The sequence below is a fragment of the Hyperolius riggenbachi genome, chromosome 10, assembly GCF_040937935.1.
Source record: "Hyperolius riggenbachi isolate aHypRig1 chromosome 10, aHypRig1.pri, whole genome shotgun sequence".
In the NCBI taxonomy this organism is placed as follows: domain Eukaryota; kingdom Metazoa; phylum Chordata; class Amphibia; order Anura; family Hyperoliidae; genus Hyperolius; species Hyperolius riggenbachi.
The window spans coordinates 258,520,355-258,541,136 of NC_090655.1; the positions used below are offsets into that span (position 1 = coordinate 258,520,355).

At 44.8% G+C, this 20,782-nt stretch overlaps 2 protein-coding genes across 3 annotated transcripts in view; one reads left to right on the forward strand and one right to left on the reverse strand.

The window, feature by feature from the left end:
- The window catches only part of LOC137535346 (zinc finger protein ZFP2-like), a 51,115-nt gene extending 48,920 nt beyond the window's left edge, over positions 1 to 2,195 (forward strand). For both annotated transcript variants that reach the window (XM_068257174.1, XM_068257173.1), the window contains exon 3: positions 373 to 2,195. In XM_068257174.1, the coding sequence (XP_068113275.1) occupies positions 373 to 1,739 (1,367 nt within the window). In that variant the 3' untranslated portion in view covers positions 1,740 to 2,195. The remainder of the gene's footprint in view (positions 1 to 372) is intronic.
- LOC137537127 (uncharacterized) overlaps positions 1 to 20,782 on the reverse strand; it is a 627,974-nt gene that overhangs the window by 543,734 nt on the left and 63,458 nt on the right. The window lies entirely within an intron of this gene.

Below are 20,782 nucleotides of genomic sequence, written 5' to 3' on the forward strand. Positions count from 1 at the left end.
ACACCACATTGCTCTACAAACATAACACAGATTTCTTGCTATAAGTACATATAGGTCTGTTGTCACAGGAGTAACACATTGCTTCCATTGTCTCATCAAGCTCTACATCTTACTGCTTTCCATGTATGGCCAGTGCTTTAGCTATATGGATAGTCAATAAAATGCAAATTAATCTGACTTATATGCAAATTGTATGCAGCTAATCACTTTTTTTAGGAAATGTATTTGATTGGCTTTATTCCAAGCTGCATACATTTGCATAAACTTTGCCTCAACTTGGAATTCTCAGCAGCTCACTGACCATCGCTAATGATAATTGTTCCTCCTCTCAGAATTCTTGAATAGGAAGTGATGATGTTTCTCTTTTTGCAGGGCGGAGTCCTGGCATCAGGAACCTCTCAGAGACTCGTCTCTCTGTATCCACAGACTGTACAACGGATGATGATGTCACTGGACAAAAGTCTCCTGCAGATATCCTGGTTACCCCAAATATTCCACCAGACTTCTTTTACCTGTCTACCCCTAAGGGGCCTCATACCCAGCACAGCTCTGACCCTACAAGTGGGTCTCATTCCTGTTCCATGTGTGGGAAATGTTTTGTTCGCAAATCAGCTCTTGTCAGACATCACAGAACTCACACTGGAGAGAAGCCCTATTCATGTGCTGAGTGTGGGAAATGTTTTATACAGAAATCAGACCTTGTCAAGCATGAAAGAGCTCACACTGGTGAGAAGCCGTATTCATGTGCTGACTGTGGGAAATGTTTTCGTTGGAAATCGGCCCTTGTCATACATGAAAGATCTCACAGTGGTAAGACGCCTTATTCGTGTAATGAGTGTGGGAAATGTTTTGTAAGTAAATCGCACCTTGTCACACATGAGAGATCTCACACTGGTGAGAAGCCTTATTCATGTGCTGAGTGCGGGAAATCTTTTGTGTGGATACAACAGCTTATCACACATGAGAAAATTCACACTGGTGAGAAGCCCTTTTCATGTGCTGAGTGTGGGAAATGTTTTAGACTTAAAGGTCTTCTTGTTATTCATGAGAGAACTCACACTGGTGAGAAGCCCTTTTCATGTGCTGAGTGTGGGAGATGTTTTTTACAGAAATCACATCTTGTCAGTCATGAGAGATCTCACACTGGGGAGAAGCCCTATTCATGTGCTGAGTGTGGGAAAAGGTTTAGACTTAAAGCACACCTTGTCATGCATGAAAGATCTCACACTGGTGAGAAGCCCTATTCATGTGCTGAGTGTGGGAAATGTTTTGTTCGTAAACCACGTCTTGTCATACATGAGAGATATCACACAGGTGAGAAGCCCTATTTATGTGTTGAGTGCGGGAAGTGTTTTGTACAGAAATCACATCTTGTTCAGCATGAAAGATCTCACACTGGTGAGAGGCCATATTCATGTGCTGTGTGTGGGAAATGTTTTTTACAGAAATCAACTCTTATCTCACATGAGAGATCTCACACTGGTGAGAAGCCCTATTCATGTGCTGAGTGTGGGAAATGTTTTTTACAGAAATCTAATCTCGTCACACATGAGAGATATCACACTGGTGAGAAGCCATATTCATGTGCTGAGTGTGGGAAATGTTTTTTACAGAAATCGCATCTTGTCAGTCATAAAAGATTTCACACTGGTGAGAAGCCCTATTCATGTGCTGAGTGTGGGAGATGTTTTGGAGACAAAGGAAACCTTGTCAGACATGAGAGATCTCACACTGATTAGAAGTATTATTCTTGTGTCATGATAAGATAAACAGGGCTATTTATAGCAGTAAGCTTGGGTTAGAACGTGTCTGTGTTCAGCATTATTTTCTCTATATTATACGGGTTCATAAACCAAGTGCTTTAGATATACCAATGAATCAGTGGTATCCTATATACTTGTGTATAAGTCGAGGTACCCACTTTTACCACAGAAACCAGGTAAAAGTGATTGACCTACGTATAAGTCGGGGCTAAAAAATGTAGCAGCTCCTGCGTTTCAATAATTAAGATGGCAATAAAATTACATTATAGGAAGTCCCAGATAAGTATAAGTGTTTGTGTTTATAACTTCTGTGGTACATTTAAAGAGAACCCGAGGTGGGCTTCACAAATCCTATTAGCACACACAGGCTGGGTCTGCATATAATGCACAGCCTCTGTTACTATACAGTTCTCAACCAGACCCCCCCCCCCCCCCCCCCCTGCGCTCTGCTATGCCCCCAAAATAAAACCGCCGAGCTAGGGACACACAGCGTGTCGCAAGCAGGCTGTTTACATGTAAACTGTCACTTTCCACCACTCCCCCGCCTCCTCTATAGCGCCGCTCCCTGCCTGATTCCCTCCCTGCTGATTGGAGGGAAGGGACGTGGGCAGGGGGCGGTACTTTAGAGGAGGCGGAGGAGCGGATTATGACAGTGTGCATGTAAACAGCCTGCTGGCGACACGCTACCAAATAGTATAATTCTGAATTTAAGCAGAAATCAGCAATTTTTTACATTTAAATGTATTCAGTTTGAAAATGGACTGAATAGATAATGAAAACAAATTTATCATAGACAAACTTGTACAGGCAGGCAAACCAGCATGCAGGGGAAGAATGATCAACATGTGGGAGGGTGCTTTGTGGGAAGGGAGCGCATAGAGTTCAGAGAGTGGACAGTTGAGGGGAAGAAGCTGTTTCTGTGCCTAGAGGTCTTGGTGTCAATGAACCAAAACCTCCTACCCAAATGGAGCTGACTGAAGATGCGGTAGCCTGGGAGTGAGGGATCGCTGGCTATCCTCAAAGCCCTGGAGCACAATCTGGAGTTGTAGAGGAGGTCTGGGGGGGGGGGGGGGAGTTGTTTTCTGCTGATCTGATGACCCTCTTGTCGCTGGCAGAGGAGTCAGCATACCAGACCAGGATGGAGGTACAGAGGACATGTTCGATTGTAGCGGAGTAGGAACTCGTCAGGAGTTTCTGGGTCATAGCGAACTTCTTCATTTGGCAGAGGAAGTATGTGGGTGGAGGAGGTGTTTGTTCTCCAAAAAGGATTTGTGAGAGAATGTTAGCTATCGCATTTAATCACATGGATCTCCTTTCAGAAAACATGGGACCCTTGGTTAACCCTTCGGGGACCGGCTGCCTAACCCCCCTTAAGGACTAGGCCATTTTACATGGGGGGGGGGGGGGGTCAGGCAGCCGGATCCCCAGTATAGTTAGCTAGGCATGGTGTCCCCAGTGTGGCCAGGTGTCCCCTGTATTGCTAGCAGCCTTTACTCACCTCCCAGACTCCAGCGATGAGCAGCTCTAGCCTCCTCCGCTCTGGCCGGCATCCTCGTTCACATTGCTGTTAAGTTCCGGGTTGCGGCTTGATGACGTAATCAAGCTGGTACCCGACACTTATGAGCGAGCAGGGATGCCGGCCAGAGCGGAGTGACGATCGCCGGGGAAACGTCAGGAAGGTGAGTGGATCCTCTTCTTCCCCTTCTACCGCCGCTGCTCTGTTAGTGATCACTACGATACGCCGGTGATCATAGTGATCACCAAGGGAAGATGTCAGCTGTCATATGACCGCTTAAAGGGGAACTGAAGTAAGAGGTGTACGGAGGCTGCCATATTTATTTCCTTTTAATCAATACCAGTTGCCTGGCAGCCCTGCTGGTCTATTTCTCTGCAGTAGTATCTGAATAACACCAGAAACAAGCATGCAGCTAGTCTTGTCAGATCAGACTTATAAGTCTGAAACACCTGATCTGCTGCATGCTTGTTCAGGGGCTATGGCTAATAGTATTAGAGGCAGAGGATCAGCAGGGCTGCCAGGCAACTGGTATTGCTTAAAAGGAAATAAACATGGTAGCCTCCATATACCGCTCTTTTCAGTTCCCCTTTAATCTCCCCTCTCGGGTGCGCACGATCGTGTCTAGAGTGAAAATGGCAGGTGGCGTAAATCATACACCGCATCAGGCTTAGACAGCCACAAGTGCGGCATCAGATTTACTCTCAGTGGTCCCCAAAAGGTTAATGTGCACTGATTCCCAAGGTTTGACTTACCTAGTATATTTTTTTTAACCTTGTGTTTGTGACACCTTGATGCTGCTTTGTTCACTGGTTCACTTTCCTTGTAAGATGTCTTCTCTCATGCGTTTGGTCCAGCCACTGAATGTATATTTTAGCTGTGAAGTTTCTTTTTCATATGGTATGATTCTCTATACCATATGATGTTTTCCAATTGCAATGTGTTTTATGATTTTCAGATTTGGGATTTAAAATTGGAGACTCTTTATATGCTTTCTTTACTGTTTATTTTTGTTTGTTTGTTTGTTTTTTTCAAACAATGTATTATCTGTCATGTTTGGAGTTCTTTAAATAGTAAATACTTTTAAATAAACTAGATATACAAATGAAGTGGGATTTGCAGTCACATGCAGCCATGGCTCTCCTGAAAAGCGAATTAAAGGAGGAGACAATTGGATACAGGTGATTTGGGCTGGAGGTGAGATACAGGAATTCTGGGGTGGAGAGGGGGACAGGTTATTGTTATGTTACAGTCACTGCTATAGACACCCCAATGCCTCAGTGCTGCACCCCAAATGTAAATTAGAAGCAGATGATTGGATACAGGTGTTTGGCCTGGAGGTGAGATACAGGAATTCTGGGGTGGAGAGGGGGACAGGTTATTGTTATATGTGTTACATGGTTACATAGTTATTTTGGTTGAAAAAAGACATACGTCCATCGAGTTCAACCAGAGAACAAAGTACAACACCAGCCCGCTCCCTTACATATCCCTGTTGATCCAGAGGAAGGCGAAAACCCCCCACAAGGCAAGGTCCAGTTAGCCCCAAAAGGGAAAAAATTCCTTCCCGACTCCAGATGGCAATCAGATAAAATCCCTGGATCAGCATCATTAGGCATTACCTAGTAATTGTAGCCATGGATGTCTTTCAACGCAAGGAAAGCATCTAAGCCCCCTTTAAATGCAGGTATAGAGTTTGTCATTACGACTTTCTGTGGCAATGCATTCCACATCTTAATCACTCTTACTGTAAAGGACCCTTTCCTAAATAAATGGCTAAAACGGTTTTCCTCCATGCGCAGATCATGTCCTCTAGTCCTTTGAGAAGGCCTAGGGAGAAAAAGCTCATCCGCCAAGCTATTATATTGCCCTCTGATGTATTTATACATGTTAATTAGATCTCCTCTAAGGCGTCTTTTCTCTAGACTAAATAAACCCAGTTTATCTAACCTTTCTTGGTAAGCGAGACCTTCCATCCCACGTATCAATTTTGTTGCTCGTCTCTGCACCTGCTCTAAAACTGCAATATCTTTCCTGTAATGTGGTGCCCAGGACTGAATTCCATATTCCAGATGTGGCCTTACTAGAGAGTTAAACAGGGGCAATATTATGCTAGCATCTCGAGTTTTTATTACTCTTTTAATGCATCCCAAAATTTTGTTAGCTTTAGCTGCAGCAGCTTGGCATTGAGTACGATTATTTAACTTGTTGTCGATGAGTACTCCTAAGTCCTTCTCCAAGTTTGATGTCCCCAACTGTATCCCATTTATTTTGTATGGTGCTAGACCATTGGTACGACCAAAATGCATGACTTTACATTTGTCAACATTGAATTTCATCTGCCATGTATGTGCCCATATAGCCATCCTATCCAGATCCTGTTGCATTATGACATTATCTTCCTGAGAGTTGATGATTCTGCACAATTTTGTATCATTGCTATACACAAAAGTGGGAAGCTGTTGCTGGAAACGATTCTGTGTTCTGTAACAAAATAAATCCTATTAGAATGGAAATCTGATGCATCTCCAAGTATCTCTCCTGTGATTAAAGCTGCTAATAAAGTTATTCCTCTGGATAATGTGCTGAATATCGGCTGTATATTGTTCCCACAGTGTGACGTGTTTTGTTTCTTTGCATGTAATGTACTATTAACCAGGGATGTGGAGTCGGTACAAAAATAATCCGACTCCTCAGTTTGAAACCCCCCGACTCCAGGTACCCAAAATTGCTCCAACTTTGACTCCACAGCCCTGCTATTACCTGCATCACTCAGATTTACTGTAATCAATAAATTGCATTGTTATAATGAATGAGGCCATTGTAAGCTCAGTGTTTGTAGCGAGAGCTCTCTGTAACATTGCAGGTCTGTAGTCCGTCACTGGTGATGGTCAGTGACATGCAAATAGTATAAATCTGAATTTAAGCAGAAATCAGCAATTTTTTAATTTAAATGTATTCCGTTTGAAAATGGAATGAATAAAGCTTTAGTGAGGATGATTGGTCTATTTTCAAGCTGAATTTATTTACATAATCCTGCAACAACTTAATATTTACATTTTATTGACCCTCCATATCTGTCCCCTCAGGTGTATACAGGCATAAGTTGGAGCACATGCTGCCCCCATTGAGGTACCCCTCACCTGCTGGTAAAAGGATCTTTCAATAATAAACCTCCTCCAACACAAGGTTCATAATATCACATCCCAATCCCAACCAAGGGATGCTTCATTCAGGAAAACACTGTCTACATCGGTGATTCTCAACCAGGGTTCCGTGTCATTTCTGACACTTGTATGGGACATGAATAGGTAAATCTCAGTGTAGCGATCAGAGAGAACAGTGGTGTGCAAGGCAGACAGACCGGGAATAGCCATAGTGAAGAATAGAGAACACACACTGAAAGGTCTCGCCTCGGATGTGGGGCTGGAGCCATCCAGAGGGGTTACCAGCGGTCACACTTGCGTATCTTTGAACAGCCGGGGAATGGGCTTGGAGAGCAGATGCTCTGGTTGTTGGCTTCCCTTCTTTTGCCGGAGGTTGTGTTGGGGGAAAACGTAATGGGTTCCCGTTAAACAGCGTCTCGCATGTATTGTGTGTCAGTAGTTTGTGCTGCCTGGAACCAGCTCGTCCACCAGCTATGCATGCAGTAGGTGGATTAAAAACAGTGGTGTATAGCTGCAATAAGGTAGATTGAGTAAGAATAAAGCTGTATAAGCCACGTGTTCCACAGGGCCCCTCCCCACTTTCTCAAACCCGTGCGAAATGCCTGCCATTCCGACACCTACACAACCTGAGGCAAAAAGGAGGGAGGCCCGGCAACCAGAGGAGATCTGCTGTCCAAATCCTAGTGGATCTGAGCTCAGAACTTCCTCTCTGCTCTAAAAGATAAGCAACAGCATAATCCCCTTTAAAGAAAAACATTTATTTGTTACAGCTGATACCAATCCTGCAATAAATCTGCAGTGTGTCTACTACTGAGCCACGACGAAGGACCCGTTGGGGTCAGAAACGCGTCAGCTCTCATGCTACCATACCTTCTGCTATTTTTACAATGACTCAATAAAAGTATTTGATTTTACTTCACCGAAGGTGTGCGGAGGAATCTTTGCTTTCATGGAATCAGACAAAGGGTTAACATCCTGTGTTTACAAATTAGCTGCTCTGCCGAAGTAGCCAGTTGACACACCTGAGAGAAATTACAGTTGTGATTAGTCACAGATGAGGGGGGGTTAGATAGGATAAACTCTCTAAATACATACAGGGTGCATTTCTCTCTGTTTGGGACACAAGCCTGGTCACCCATATGGGTATCTCCATCCCTTCATACGAGGTGAGGTATTTCCAGTCTCAATACTGCTCGTTCAGTGTGCATTCTTTTGTTTTTCTTCACATGCATGGGAATCTATGATGGGATAAATGGTCCCACTCCCCCCCCCCCTTTGCTGCAGGACATCATAGTTCTTCTCAGAGATATACCTCCTGCAGCCACCAGCATAGCCCCAGTGCAGCATGGGAATTCGAGACAGAAGGATCACAACAGCAGACTAAGTATGTTACTTTTTCATCTTCGGCACACAGGTACCAGCAGTACCACAGAACACTGATGTTATAGGGGCCTTTATAAGATTGCATAGGGCCCACACTTACAAAGGGGACACTCCGATTAAATTGCCTATGCTTACCACTTAAACGGGTCACGTATTACTAAGGATAAGCAACCTCACAGTTACAAAAAATAAACTCATCATGAAACGTGTGAGGGATGCTGGATGTGTAAGCAGAGGTTAACGCACCTGGGCTGCTGCCTCCTTTTCTGATGTGAAACCCGAGGATGGAAACAACTGGACAGTACAGCCAAGCTTGGAAGCTTCCCATAGAGTGGAGGTGCAAACAGGAGTATATAATGCAAACAATCGTTTTGGGGTCTAAGTGTAGCTCTTCCTTAGTTAACATTGTCACTGGGGGATATCTGGAGTGGTCTGAAGGCCTAAAAGGAACATACAGAGCACAGGAGCCCTGTATAGTGTAGTAGATAAGTGTACCAGATGTATATTTAACTACTTCTTGCAAAGAGGACACATTAAAACCTCCTGTTTGACTCTGTTAACTGCAAACAGGTTGTTTTAATGCCTTGTTTGCTTCTTCTGCCACTGTGTACATGTGCTCTCCCAACGGAATTTACTCATCTGCAACTGTTGAACGGGAACATTTGTTCACTGAGCCAATCAAGCTGCCTGTGAATAAGTAAACATGGCTTTGGTATAAGCTATGTTCATTCTTTGTGAATGGTGTACTTTTACCTTCATTTTAAACAATTCTTTCTAAGACAAGATAGTCTGTAGAGCCATAACTGATAATAGTAAAATAATTTCCTAGTTGTTATATGTTTTATTATAAAACTAAATACACATTAGTGCTAGCGGATAAATATATCGAGTAACTGAATAATGGATAGATGAAGAAAAGATGAGAAATTAATAGAATGTCTGATAAATTTCAAAATACCGTGTTTGAGCTGAAGACTTTGAAAGGCCATGCAACAATTGAAAGTCTTTGCCTGGAGAAGTCCTAGAAGGCAGATGCCATGTGGCCAAAGGCCTTTGTGTGAAGGAATCCAAGATGGCCGCTTGCCAGAGGCCACCTGGCCTGCCAATGATGGAATCCGCCAACAAATAAAGGACAATAAAATAATGGACAATCAGGTCTGGGTGTATCAACCTTTCAAAGACCTTGTCCTGAAGGGAGGGGTTGACATAAGAGCTGATGGCCTCCGTTGACGGAGGAGAAGTTTCCCTCCTCTTACCAAAGAGCAGAAATCTGGCAGAACTTGATTGCCCTTTCCGAGCAATGAACAGAATGTGCCTTGGTATTCAGCGGCATGCCCCGAGTTTGTATAAACGAAACACGAGGGGCGTGACATACATATTCCTACACAGCTACTTTAACTAGTGATGTAGTGAACATCAAATTTTTGGTTCGCGAATTGCGAACAGGCATTCAATCGCCAGGCGAATTCTAAAACCTTTAAGGGCTGTTTCTGGTCACAAAACGGATGGAAAAATTGTTTAAAGGACCCAACACCTGGACAATGGCATGCCAGAGGGGGATCAATGGCAAAAGTTCCACAAAGAATTGTGTAGTTTACGCAGTCGTGTTTTAATCTCTAAAGGGCAGAAATCACATTACATTCTTGTAACAAAGTGCTTTAAAAGGTCCGTGTGTACACGTGGATCAGGTAGTGTATGGGAATAACCAGCCCTTAAAACAGCTATTGGGTGAGGTACTGTAGTACTACTAGCAGTGCTGTACACCTGCTGTGACCTCCTGTCTCCTACAACTGCTGCAGTGCTCTACACAGTGAACACACAGAACATCAAGGTAACGGCAAGAAAAAAAAGCCCTTACAAGGGCTATATGGGGATGAGGATGGTGACTAGTACTGTGATACACACAGAGCATGGGCCTCACTAAAGCTATCCTTGCAGCACAGCACAGCTCTCTTCCTACACTGCTTCACACAGCACACAGGTGCACTGTAAAATGGATGCAATGCTGGCGATTTTATAGGGGGGTGTGGTCCAGGAGGGAGGGATAGCTGATTTGCTGCCATGTGTCTGCTGATTCTGGGGGTATAGGGGTCAATTGGGGCACCTCCTCCCATCTTGCACCTTTGCTTGCATACCCATGTTATGTCTCCTGACCCTCATTCACCCTGACTATAACTTCAGCAGTGGTGACATGGAGGTGAAAGGGTGAGTGAGGGTAAGGAAAGGTGACATAGAAGCTTAAAGAGTGAGCGAAGGTCATGAAATTTGGTAGGTTAGGGTGGCAATGAAGGGGGTGAAAAGGTCACTGGAAGTTACAGCCACCCCCATACATCTGCCTGGCTGTTACAGGCACAGTGTGTACTGCTGAGACTCTGCACTTCTGCTATCCCAGCCATCTGCCTCTGCTGCCTCCAGCATGTCTCAGCTGTTACAGGCACAGTGTGTACTGCTGAGACTCTGCACTTCTGCTATCCCAGCCATCTGCCCCTGCTTCCTCCAGCATGTCCCGGCTGTTACAGGCACAGTGTGTGCTGCTGAGGCTCTGCACTTCTGCTATACCAGCCATCTGCCCCTGCTACCTCCAGCATGTCCCGGCTGTTACAGGCACAGTGTGTGCTGCTGAAGCTCTGCACTTCTGCAATCCCAGCCATCTGCCCCTGCTGCCTCCAGCATGTCCCGGCTGTTACAGGCACAGTGTGTGCTGCTGAGGCTCTGCACTTCTGCTATCCCAGCCATCTGCCCCTGCTGCCTCCAGCATGTCCCGGCTGTTACAGGCACAGTGTGTGCTGCTGAGGCTCTGCACTTCTGCTATACCAGCCATCTGTTATGGTGAGAGGCCCCTTGTCACACCTGTCCCCCCAGAGCTCTCCAGTCTTCACAGGTGGGTCTTGTGTTCTCTCTGGCCTTGTGGCTGCTCTGCTGAGTTCCTCTGTACTCTATACCTACCCAAGGGCAGCATGTGGTATCGCCCATCACAGTGTGGCCATACTGAAGGATATCCCTGCTCCCTCCGGCTTCCGGCTCCTGTGACTCGGCTCTGCAGTCCGGGGAGTGTGAAGGTCGGCAATGGCATCTGGTATTTTGTGGCAGAATCTTGCGGAGTGGAGTGAATTGAGGTGAAGGGAAGTCGCCCTGTTGGGATGGGGAACAAGGTTGTGTCTTCAAGTCCCTCCCACCCCCTGCTCCACCCGGCGGAGGTCTCCACAGGCTGCTCTGACAGGTCCTCAAAGGAATTGAGATATTGTTGGATCTTTGGTACTTTGTAGGGAACAATTAGTAATTTTGATAAGTTATATAGTAGTCAGTGAAATGTCATTCATTAAGTGGTCCAACCTTAACAAACTTTATTTCAACATATTATGTACAACAAACAATTTAAGAGAGAGGCACAATACCTGTCAGTTTGGTATATCACACACATATTATCAATACAAAGGTAAGACTGTATATAGTTTCTCAGGAGGGATAATACGATTCCCCCCCCCCCCCCCCCCCACACACACACAGTATATCACACTGAGATTATTAATATACATTGATAACACTTGTATGCCTTTACAGGGTCGAGAACTTGGCTGAATGCATTTCATGAACTATGTTCACTTCCTCAGGAGGCGCGTCCGGCCATTGCTCAGGCACATATACAAAAAATAGGAGCGCAGCGTGACCAAGCGTCTAGTAAGACGCGAAACGGCCATCGCAAGCCCCGACTGATACCTGGCACCCCCACCTCCAACTCACCACCACCATCACATTGATGTTCAGCTGACAGCGCCAATGGTATGTGACTTGTCATAACCAATAAACACTGCCACGCAATTGAAGACGGAAGGTGCCCGGATGTCTTTTTTTCTTTCTCTCCCTGATTTGAATCAACAGTCTCTTTTCGTGCTGTGATCCGAGGAGCACACGTCTGTGCAGGTGGATTCAAGGTCACCGGAGGAAGGGTGAGAGATATATTTGTTTGCTTCATGCCATTCACACGTTTCTGCAGATCTTTAAGCAGGGAGTGCCACTCAACATATCTAGGTCTCACAAGGTACTACATATACAAAAAATACCCACATTATATTGCAATCAGGGCCAGTTTGAGCTGCAATAAGGTCCCAGGGCAATATTAATCTGAGGGCCCCAACACCCCCCACCTATAAGTGGCATTAGGGTCTCCTTTATTTCTGGTGCAAATTTTCCTCCTTCCTCCCACACCCACAGTATTCACTGCTGGCCTAGTGGTGCCCCCATCCTACTCACCCCCACACTATTCCCTGGTGGACCTAGAGGTCCTCACAATAATGGCCCCACCCCCACCCTGCATCATGAGGAGTGCTGTTGCTGCTGTCAGGGAAGCCATGACAACGGGTCACAGCATTGCGCTGGATGAAGCCAAGAGACAGGACCAAGCACCCATAGCAGGTATTATATATTCCCTTCCCCCTGCTGCCCAGTGCCCTGTCCCTTCCACATAATTCCATACCTGGCCCAGGTGGTCAGTGGCTGTGCCCCCCCCCCCCTCTCCCTTTGCCTATATGGTAGGGCAGGCTCTGATTGCAATAGGTATAGAAACACCTACAGTAATTGTCACAGCATGAAAATACTGTAGGTGATATAATTGCACCTTCAGCTGGTATATATAAAGTGGAGAAAGTTGCCCACAATATATTTATCCTTTGGACTAATCCTAAACAGGATAAATACTTTGCTCATTATTTTTCTAATTATCAACAGAAGCAGTATAATATAATGTCCCAAAGATCCATAGGATTGAATCAAATACATCAGAGTAAATCGTTTTGCCAGAAACGGGCTCTACAAGATCTATCCAGTCAGACCAACATAGAGCAAATACAACTATTTACGCTGATATATTTGTTTTTATCATATATAAATACACATCAATCCTGATGTTTTGTCATAAAGGGTTTCTTTATCAACAGTACTTGAATGTCACAAATTCTTCTGGCCGATATGACAGCAGTTAGAAAGGCTACTTTTTGAGGTTAGAAGTAGGGTTTCTCTTACTGAGTAGCTGCATACTTCAAATCAAAATTAGCCAGAGGGGGGTTAACTCACCCATGCCGCCATTAGACGATGCACTTCACGACGCGTTCCATGTCACTCCCATGCTTCCTCCTTCAGGGCTGAAGGAGGAAGCATGGGAGTAACGTGGAATGTGACGTGGGATGCAAATGGTGCGCATTGTCTAACAGCGGTGGCATAGGTACCGTGGGCAGCGCTGGCTAATTTAAATTTTGATTCTGAGTAGCTACGAGTTATGTAATTACTCTGTAAGGGCAACCCTAGTTAGAAGCATTAATGGAATTCTATTGATCAGTTCCAAACAATCCCGTGCCAATGCCAGGTTAAGATCCCAATAGGGTAGAAGTTTTCTCTTTATAGGGTGATTCTTCTCCATTGCATGTAGAGCCAGCATAACTAGGTTTTCATCATAAAGCCTGATTCCTAGACATGCAAACAGGGCAGCTACTTACTTGCATCCTAATAGCACTAGCGGGCATATTTGTATCTGAACAATCCTGTAGAAAGTCTAAGATAATTGGTATGGAGATTTCTGAGATGCTCCACCTACTATCCCAGAAAAAGAACACTCTCCAGATTGTTTTTAGAATTTTCTCTGTCAATCTGTTCATTCCGAGGAGGTAGCCTTCGAGATTCATTCAGTTATTCAGCCTGGGTGGACTTGGTTTCTTTGGGTCAGAACCTCCATGATTTTTGGCAGGTACCATGCATGGTTCTTGGATTAAATTCTGTCTGAGAAGTGGGAAGCAGGTTCTTTTAGGCCCCATTCACTCTGCAAGAGCTTTTTCTAAGCACTTGTCATTTTAAAAGCTCTTGCTAATGTAATGCTATGTGTGCAATTCCACTTGAGCGATGGGATTTTATAAAAATCCTCCACAGCATTGCATTGAAGGACAACTGAAGTGAGAAGTATATGGAGGTTGCCATATTTATTTCTTCTTAAACAATGCCAGTTGCCTGGCAACCCTGCTGATCTATTTGGCTGCAGTAGTGTTTGAATAACACCAGAAACAAGCATGCAGCTAATCTTGTAGTATCAGACAATAATGTCAGAAACCCCTGATCTGCTGCATGCATGAAGCAGATGATCCAGGCGACTAGTATTGCTTATAAGGAAATAAATATGGCAGTATCCTTATACCTCTTGCTACAGTTGTCCTTTAACAAGAACTTTTTAAATCACAATCGCTTAAAAGATCTTGCAGTGTGAACCAGGCCTTAGGCCACCATAGAGCTATTGAGTTACTGTGGCCAGTTTCTGGAAGATCCTCCAGATCACCTTGGGAATAAAGATGAAGGGAGGGAAGGCATAACTTCAACCCCTTCCAGTGGCTGGCTAATGCATTTAAGTGGTCCTGCTAGATGGTTGGATGAAGCAAAATTACATTTTCCCCCTTTTCATGTTGTTGTAATGCAATCAGGTCAGCTATTGGCAAGCCCAGCTTCTGTACTATTAAATCCCTTCCCTGCTCCAAATAAGGCCTTTTGCTTAGTGATTCCACCCAGCAGTGCTGAGATCCTTCAATGTGAACTGTTGAGATTGAGAATTCTCCTCTGCCCCGTATACTACCTCAAAGGACAAGGATGCAAGTTTGGGAATTTTTGTTACCCCCCCCCCCCCCCCTCCCCATACAGACATATACTTGTTCAGATTGGATACTGCTGAACAGTTGGCAAAATCAGAACATCTATTCCTCAAATGACTGGGAGGAATTCCAGTAGATTAGAATTTTTTTTTTAACAAATCAGTTTATTGATTTTTAACAAAATGCCCATGAAGGCAAAGTACAAACAATACCATACAGTACAAGTTACAGTTATAGTACAGTGTAGTAGCGTAGTGGACATTAATGTTGAGTAGCAATGTCACATCAAGTATTATTCATCACATCAACACTGATTATTAAATACGAGTGAAATATGATAGGAGTATGCAAGACTGGGGCTTGAGGAGTTATTGACAGGGGCTCCATTGGTCCAGAGCTCTGGAGGCTTAAGGCTTGTACACATGTCTGATGAAAGGCAACGAAGGGTCCTTCGTCACCTCCCGCTTGGCGGGTTTTCAGCAGACAGTACAGCGTGTGTACAGTCTGTCGGTGGACTGATAAGGCTCTTTGGATCGCTCAGAAACAGCCTTTTCAGTCCACCGACAGACTGTACACAGGCTGTACTGTCTGCTGAAAACCCGCCCAGCGGGAGGTGACGATGGACCCGTCGTTGCCTTTCATCAGACGTGTGTGTACGAGCCTTTAGGCTGTGAGCCCTAAACCTCAGGATCTTTCATCTTTAGCGATTCTGGTGTTTGATGTGAGAGACCAAGGCCACCTATTAAGGAGATTCTGAGGTTGTAACCACCAACTTCGGGAATCCTAGTCTCTAGTTGGGAAAGGTTGAATCTCGCTTCATGTATTGCTGCAGTCTGACTTGTAGAATTTTGAGCATTACCTTGGTAGAACATGAGAGAAGTGTCATTGTTTGGTAATTTTAGCACTCTTTGGGATTAGAATGAAATCTGACCTTTTCCAATCCAGAGTCCATGCTTGTGTTTTCTGTATTTGAAGGCATATCGGCAACATCACTCTAACAGTATCTTCATGTCAGCTTTTCAGAAGTTCCGCTGGCATTACCTTACTTCCTGAAGCCTTGTTATTTGCAAGACCTTCTAAAACCTGACTTCAGTTATCAGGATGCTTTGTACTTGTTCAGCATTTGAACACCAAGTGTAAGTATGGTCTATGGGCTTGATTCACTAAGAACTGTTTGGGAAAAAATTAATGTGAGGTAAATTGCCTCACACAGAAAAACAATATTTTTTTAGTAGTATTCACTAAGATTTCACAGATGCGGTTGCATTTCGGTAATTTACAGAAGAACATGGCTTCAGTTCACGAAGACCTGTCTGGTAATAAGTAGAAGCTGTGGAGGAGGTCTGGCAGCAAGCTGTATTCTGCTACGGTGATATTCCCCCACTTCTGTGCAGTGACAGCATTACAATAGTAAGAGGCATCCCTGGCATCTATTTAGATCTACATGTCCTCTTCTAGTGCTTCTGAATCTGTCTATCAGTCTTTCTTAACATTTCTTTATAGCCTTAGCTAACATTAACTTTCAGTAAACATAAGACACGCTGTGCTTAGATGATTTCACCAGTAGCTCCTCGGCAACTTGGAGCAGGAGTCTAAAGGGTTAAGATCTAAAGGCCTTCAAGGGAAACCTCTTCCGTGCTTCTTGAGGGAGAGAAACTTGTCCCGCTTGGCAGTATATTGGCACGGAGGGAGTAGCAGGATGGGGTGGCTCCTCTCATTGGCTGGCTCCTTTGTCTGTAACATTAGATTTCATGCTGAGTGTTGGATAACCACAGCTCCAGACTGGAGATAATTGCCTCACTTCTCTCATGATTTTATCGAATGCTCCAATCTTTGTGAATTTACAGTGTCCTGACATTTCTCGAGTTATTTTCTGCACAAGTCGGTAATTTACCTAACTGGTTGGTAATTTAAGCTTGCCACGCAGTAACAGTCTTTGTGAATACACATTTAATAAGATGTTTGGTAAAAATCAGCTGGTTTCTTCTGTTTTCTGCAATACCGAATGCTGTAATGCGAATTGAGCCCTGTGCACTTCTTATATAACTTTTCTGTATATTCTTGCCACCTTTTCTTGACACCATCTACATCTGCAAGATCCCTTCCATTTTTGTCTCTCACCATTTTCATTTTTGCATGGAAGGTTCCCTTGATATTGCAAATATACTTAAAAACACCTCTGGTCTTTCCCCTTCCCTTGTACTGTTGGTTCAGATAATCGTCCTTATCTCTGCAGGTTATTCTCTGGAACTCTGCATTCAAAATAGATGAACAGAACCAACCAAAGTTATGTCAATATGGCATCTGAAGATGAGTTTTCCAGGTCTGAAGATGCCCAACAAGCTACTGGGGAAGAACAGAAGACAAGTGGTACTGGGGAAGAGCAGAAGACAAGTGGTACTGGGGAAGAGCAGAAGACAAGTGGTACTGGGGAAGAGCAGAAGACAAGCGGTACTGGGGAAGAGCAGAAGACAAGCGGTACTGGGGAAGAACAGAAGACAAGCGGTACTGGGGAAGAACAGAAGACAAGCGGTACTGGGGAAGAGCAGAAGACAAGCGGTACTGGGGAAGAACAGAAGACAAGCGGTACTGGGGAAGAGCAGAAGACAAGTGGTACTGGGGAAGAGCTGAAGACAAGCGGTACTGGGGAAGAGCAGAAGACAAGCAGTACTGGGGAAGAGCATAAGACAAGTGGTACTGGGGAAGAGCAAAATACAAATGGTACTGGGGAAGAGCAGAAGACAAGTGGTACTGGGGAAGAGCAGAAGACAAGCGGTACTGGGGAAGAGCAGAAGACAAGCGGTACTGGGGAAGAGCAGAAGACAAGCGGTACTGGGGACGAGCAGAAGACAAGCGGTACTGGGGGAGAGCAGAAGACAAGCGGTACTGGGGGAGAGCAGAAGACAAGCGGTACTGGGGAAGAGCAGAAGACAAGCGGTACTGGGGAAGAGCAGAAGACAAGCGGTACTGGGGAAGAGCAGAAGACAAGCGGTACTGGGGAAGAGCAGAAGACAAGCGGTACTGGGGAAGAGCAGAAGACAAGCGGTACTGGGGAAGAGCAGAAGACAAGCGGTACTGGGGAAGAGCAGAAGACAAGCGGTACTGGGGAAGAGCAGAAGACAAGCGGTACTGGGGAAGAGCAGAAGACAAGCGGTACTGGGGAAGAGCAGAAGACAAGCGGTACTGGGGAAGAGCAGAAGACAAGTAGTACTGGGGAATAAGAGGAGACAAGTAGTACTGGGGAATAAGAGGAGACAAGTAGTACTGGGGAATAAGAGGAGACAAGTAGTACTGGGGAATAAGAGAAGACAAGCAGTACTGGGGAAGAGCAGAAGACAAGTAGTACTGGGGAAGAGCAGAAGACAAGTAGTACTGGGGAATAAGAGGAGACAAGCAGTACTGGGGAAGAGCAGAAAACAAGCAGTACTGGGGAAGAGCAGAAGACAAGCAGTACTGGGGAAGAGCAGAAGACAAGCAGTACTGGGGAAGAGCAGAAGACAAGCAGTACTGGGGAAGAGCAGAAGGCAAGCGGTACTGGGGAAGAGCAGAAGGCAAGCGGTACTGGGGAAGAGCAGAAGACAAGCGGTACTGGGGAATAAGAGGAGACAAGTAGTACTGGGGAATAAGAGGAGACAAGTAGTACTGGGGAATAAGAGGAGACAAGTAGTACTGGGGAATAAGAGAAGACAAGTAGTACTGGGGAAGAACAGAAGACAAGTAGTACTGGGGAAGAGCAGAAGACAAGTAGTACTGGGGAATAAGAGGAGACAAGTAGTACTGGGGAATAAGAGGAGACAAGTAGTACTGGGGAATAAGAGAAGACAAGCAGTACTGGGGAAGAGCAGAAGACAAGTAGTACTGGGGAAGAGCAGAAGACAAGTAGTACTGGGGAATAAGAGGAGACAAGTGGTACTGGGGAAGAGCAGAAGACAAGTAGTACTGGGGAAGAGCAGAAGACAAGTAGTACTGGGGAAGAGCAGAAGACAAGTAGTACTGGGGAAGAGCAGAAGACAAGTAGTACTGGGGAATAAGAGGAGACAAGTGGTACTGGGGTAGAGCAGAAGACAAGTAGTACTGGGGAAGAGCAGAAGACAAGTAGTACTGGGGAATAAGAGGAGACAAGTAGTACTGGGGAATAAGAGGAGACAAGTAGTACTGGGGAATAAGAGAAGACAAGTAGTACTGGGGAATAAGAGGAGACAAGTGGTACTGGGGAAGAGCAGAAGACAAGTAGTACTGGGGAATAAGAGGAGACAAGTAGTACTGGGGAATAAGAGGAGACAAGCAGTCCTGGGGAAGAGCAGAAGACAAGTAGTACTGGGGAATAAGAGGAGACAAGTAGTACTGGGGAAGAACAGAAGACAAGGGACTTGATTCACAAAGTGGCGCTAAGTGTTCGTGCCTCTGTGAAAAGCCACTTAGTGCACAAAATGTAGCTTTGCGTGCAGTAACAGCAGCGCAAAGCTAGATTGCTCACTGGACCACCCAGGTCGCACGCAGCGCGGCAGCCCATTTATAGTGCGCGATGCGACGATAATGTTGCACCTGCTGCCCTTTAACGAAAACGGCGCATCGGGTGTTCCCTGAAGCGGCGGCCACCCGATGTGCCATTTGGGCAGCGGGTGCAATGTTATCGTCGCATCGCGCACTATAACTGTGCTGCCACTCTGCGTGCGATCTGGGTGGTCCTATGGGCACAAACCACCTAACGCTGTGGTTTGCGCCCACTATCTATTAGGGCTCACTAACCGGCTTAGTGCCGTCTAGTGAATCAAGTAGTACTATGTTGCCAAAGACAGACAATATACCATCATAACTTGGAACAGAAGACCAATTAATCAAGAAAAGTTAGACAGGTTCAAAGATGAGATGGCTAAACGTTGATATCCTGGCAATTAGTGAACCTTTACACTGCTGAGAAATAAATTCCTCTCTTATCTTACTGTACTTTGTGCTTTCAGCTCAAACCTCTTCATGTTTGCTGAATACAAAACAAAGACACAGAGAGACAGAGAGAGGGAAATCTCCTGTCCTCAGATCAGTCTGGATGAATGGCAGCCTCTAATATCCCCACATCTGCAGCTCACAGTAGGTAAAGTCCCACCTGCCTGAAATATGGAGCTTCCAAAGGTTCCGGGGACTGATCATCATCCCTGCAGCCCATCATACAACTTTTATTTGGAGCTGCCGAAAGCAGATTTTATTCCGGACCCCCATTGTGTTCTCCATGAATAGGTCTGTGTGAGATCTCTGATATGACTCCAAATGGGACTTATGCTGTGATCATTTACCACACTCCGCTCTTCACTTCTCATTGAAAGCAAATTATCTTCTGTATGGCAAGATGATGTTTCTGTCTGAAGGACTTCCCACACTCAGCACAGGAATACGGCCTCACACTGATGTGAGGTCTCTGATATATGACAAGTTGTGGTTTATGTATGGAGTTTCCCACACTCACACCATAAATATGTCTTCTTCTCAGACTGATGTGCAGCAAATTTTGATTAATACACAAAGCATTTCCCACAGAAATATGGCCTCGCCCCGGGAGATGCCTTATTCTAATATATTGTTCTGATACATAGGTTTTGGAGGAACAGCATCACATTTTAAAGCCAACTTGAACTGAAAATAGACTCAAGAGATAATAAATTGTATGTGTAGTAACAGTAGTATAAATAACTTTCTTGGAGTCTCACATTCCTATTTTCATTTGAAGGGGTTAAATTCTGACTTTGAATTGTGCACAGCAGCCTTATTCGTGTGTTAGAAAATTTGGTTCATTCAGCTCCCAACAAAAATCAATAGATCCTCTCTGTCATGCTCTTCATTGGCTACCAATTAACCAGAGGATCCAGTTCAAACCTTTAACCCTAACCTACAAAGCTCTCCACAATCTCTCTCCCCTGTACATCTCCTCAATAGTTTCTAGATGCCAACCCAATCGCAATCTCAGATCTGCATATGAGCTTATTCTATCCTCCAACAATCACCTCCTCGCATTCATGTATACAAGACTTATCATGTGCCTCACCCCTCCTCTGGAATGCCCTTCCACAGCACATCCATCATTCTACCACCTTTGAAATCTTTAAAGAGACACTGAAGCAAAAAAAAAAAAATTATGATATAAGGATTTGTATGTGTAGTATGTGTAGTACAGCTAAGAAATAAAACATTAGGAGAAGAGACGTAAGTCTAATATTGTTTCCAGTACAGGAAGAGTTAAGAAACTCCAGTTATCTATGCAAAAGAGCCATTGAGCTCCACGACTTTCAAAGTCGCAGAGAGCTCTGTCTTCTGAAGCTTGTTATTTCAACTATCAGTTAC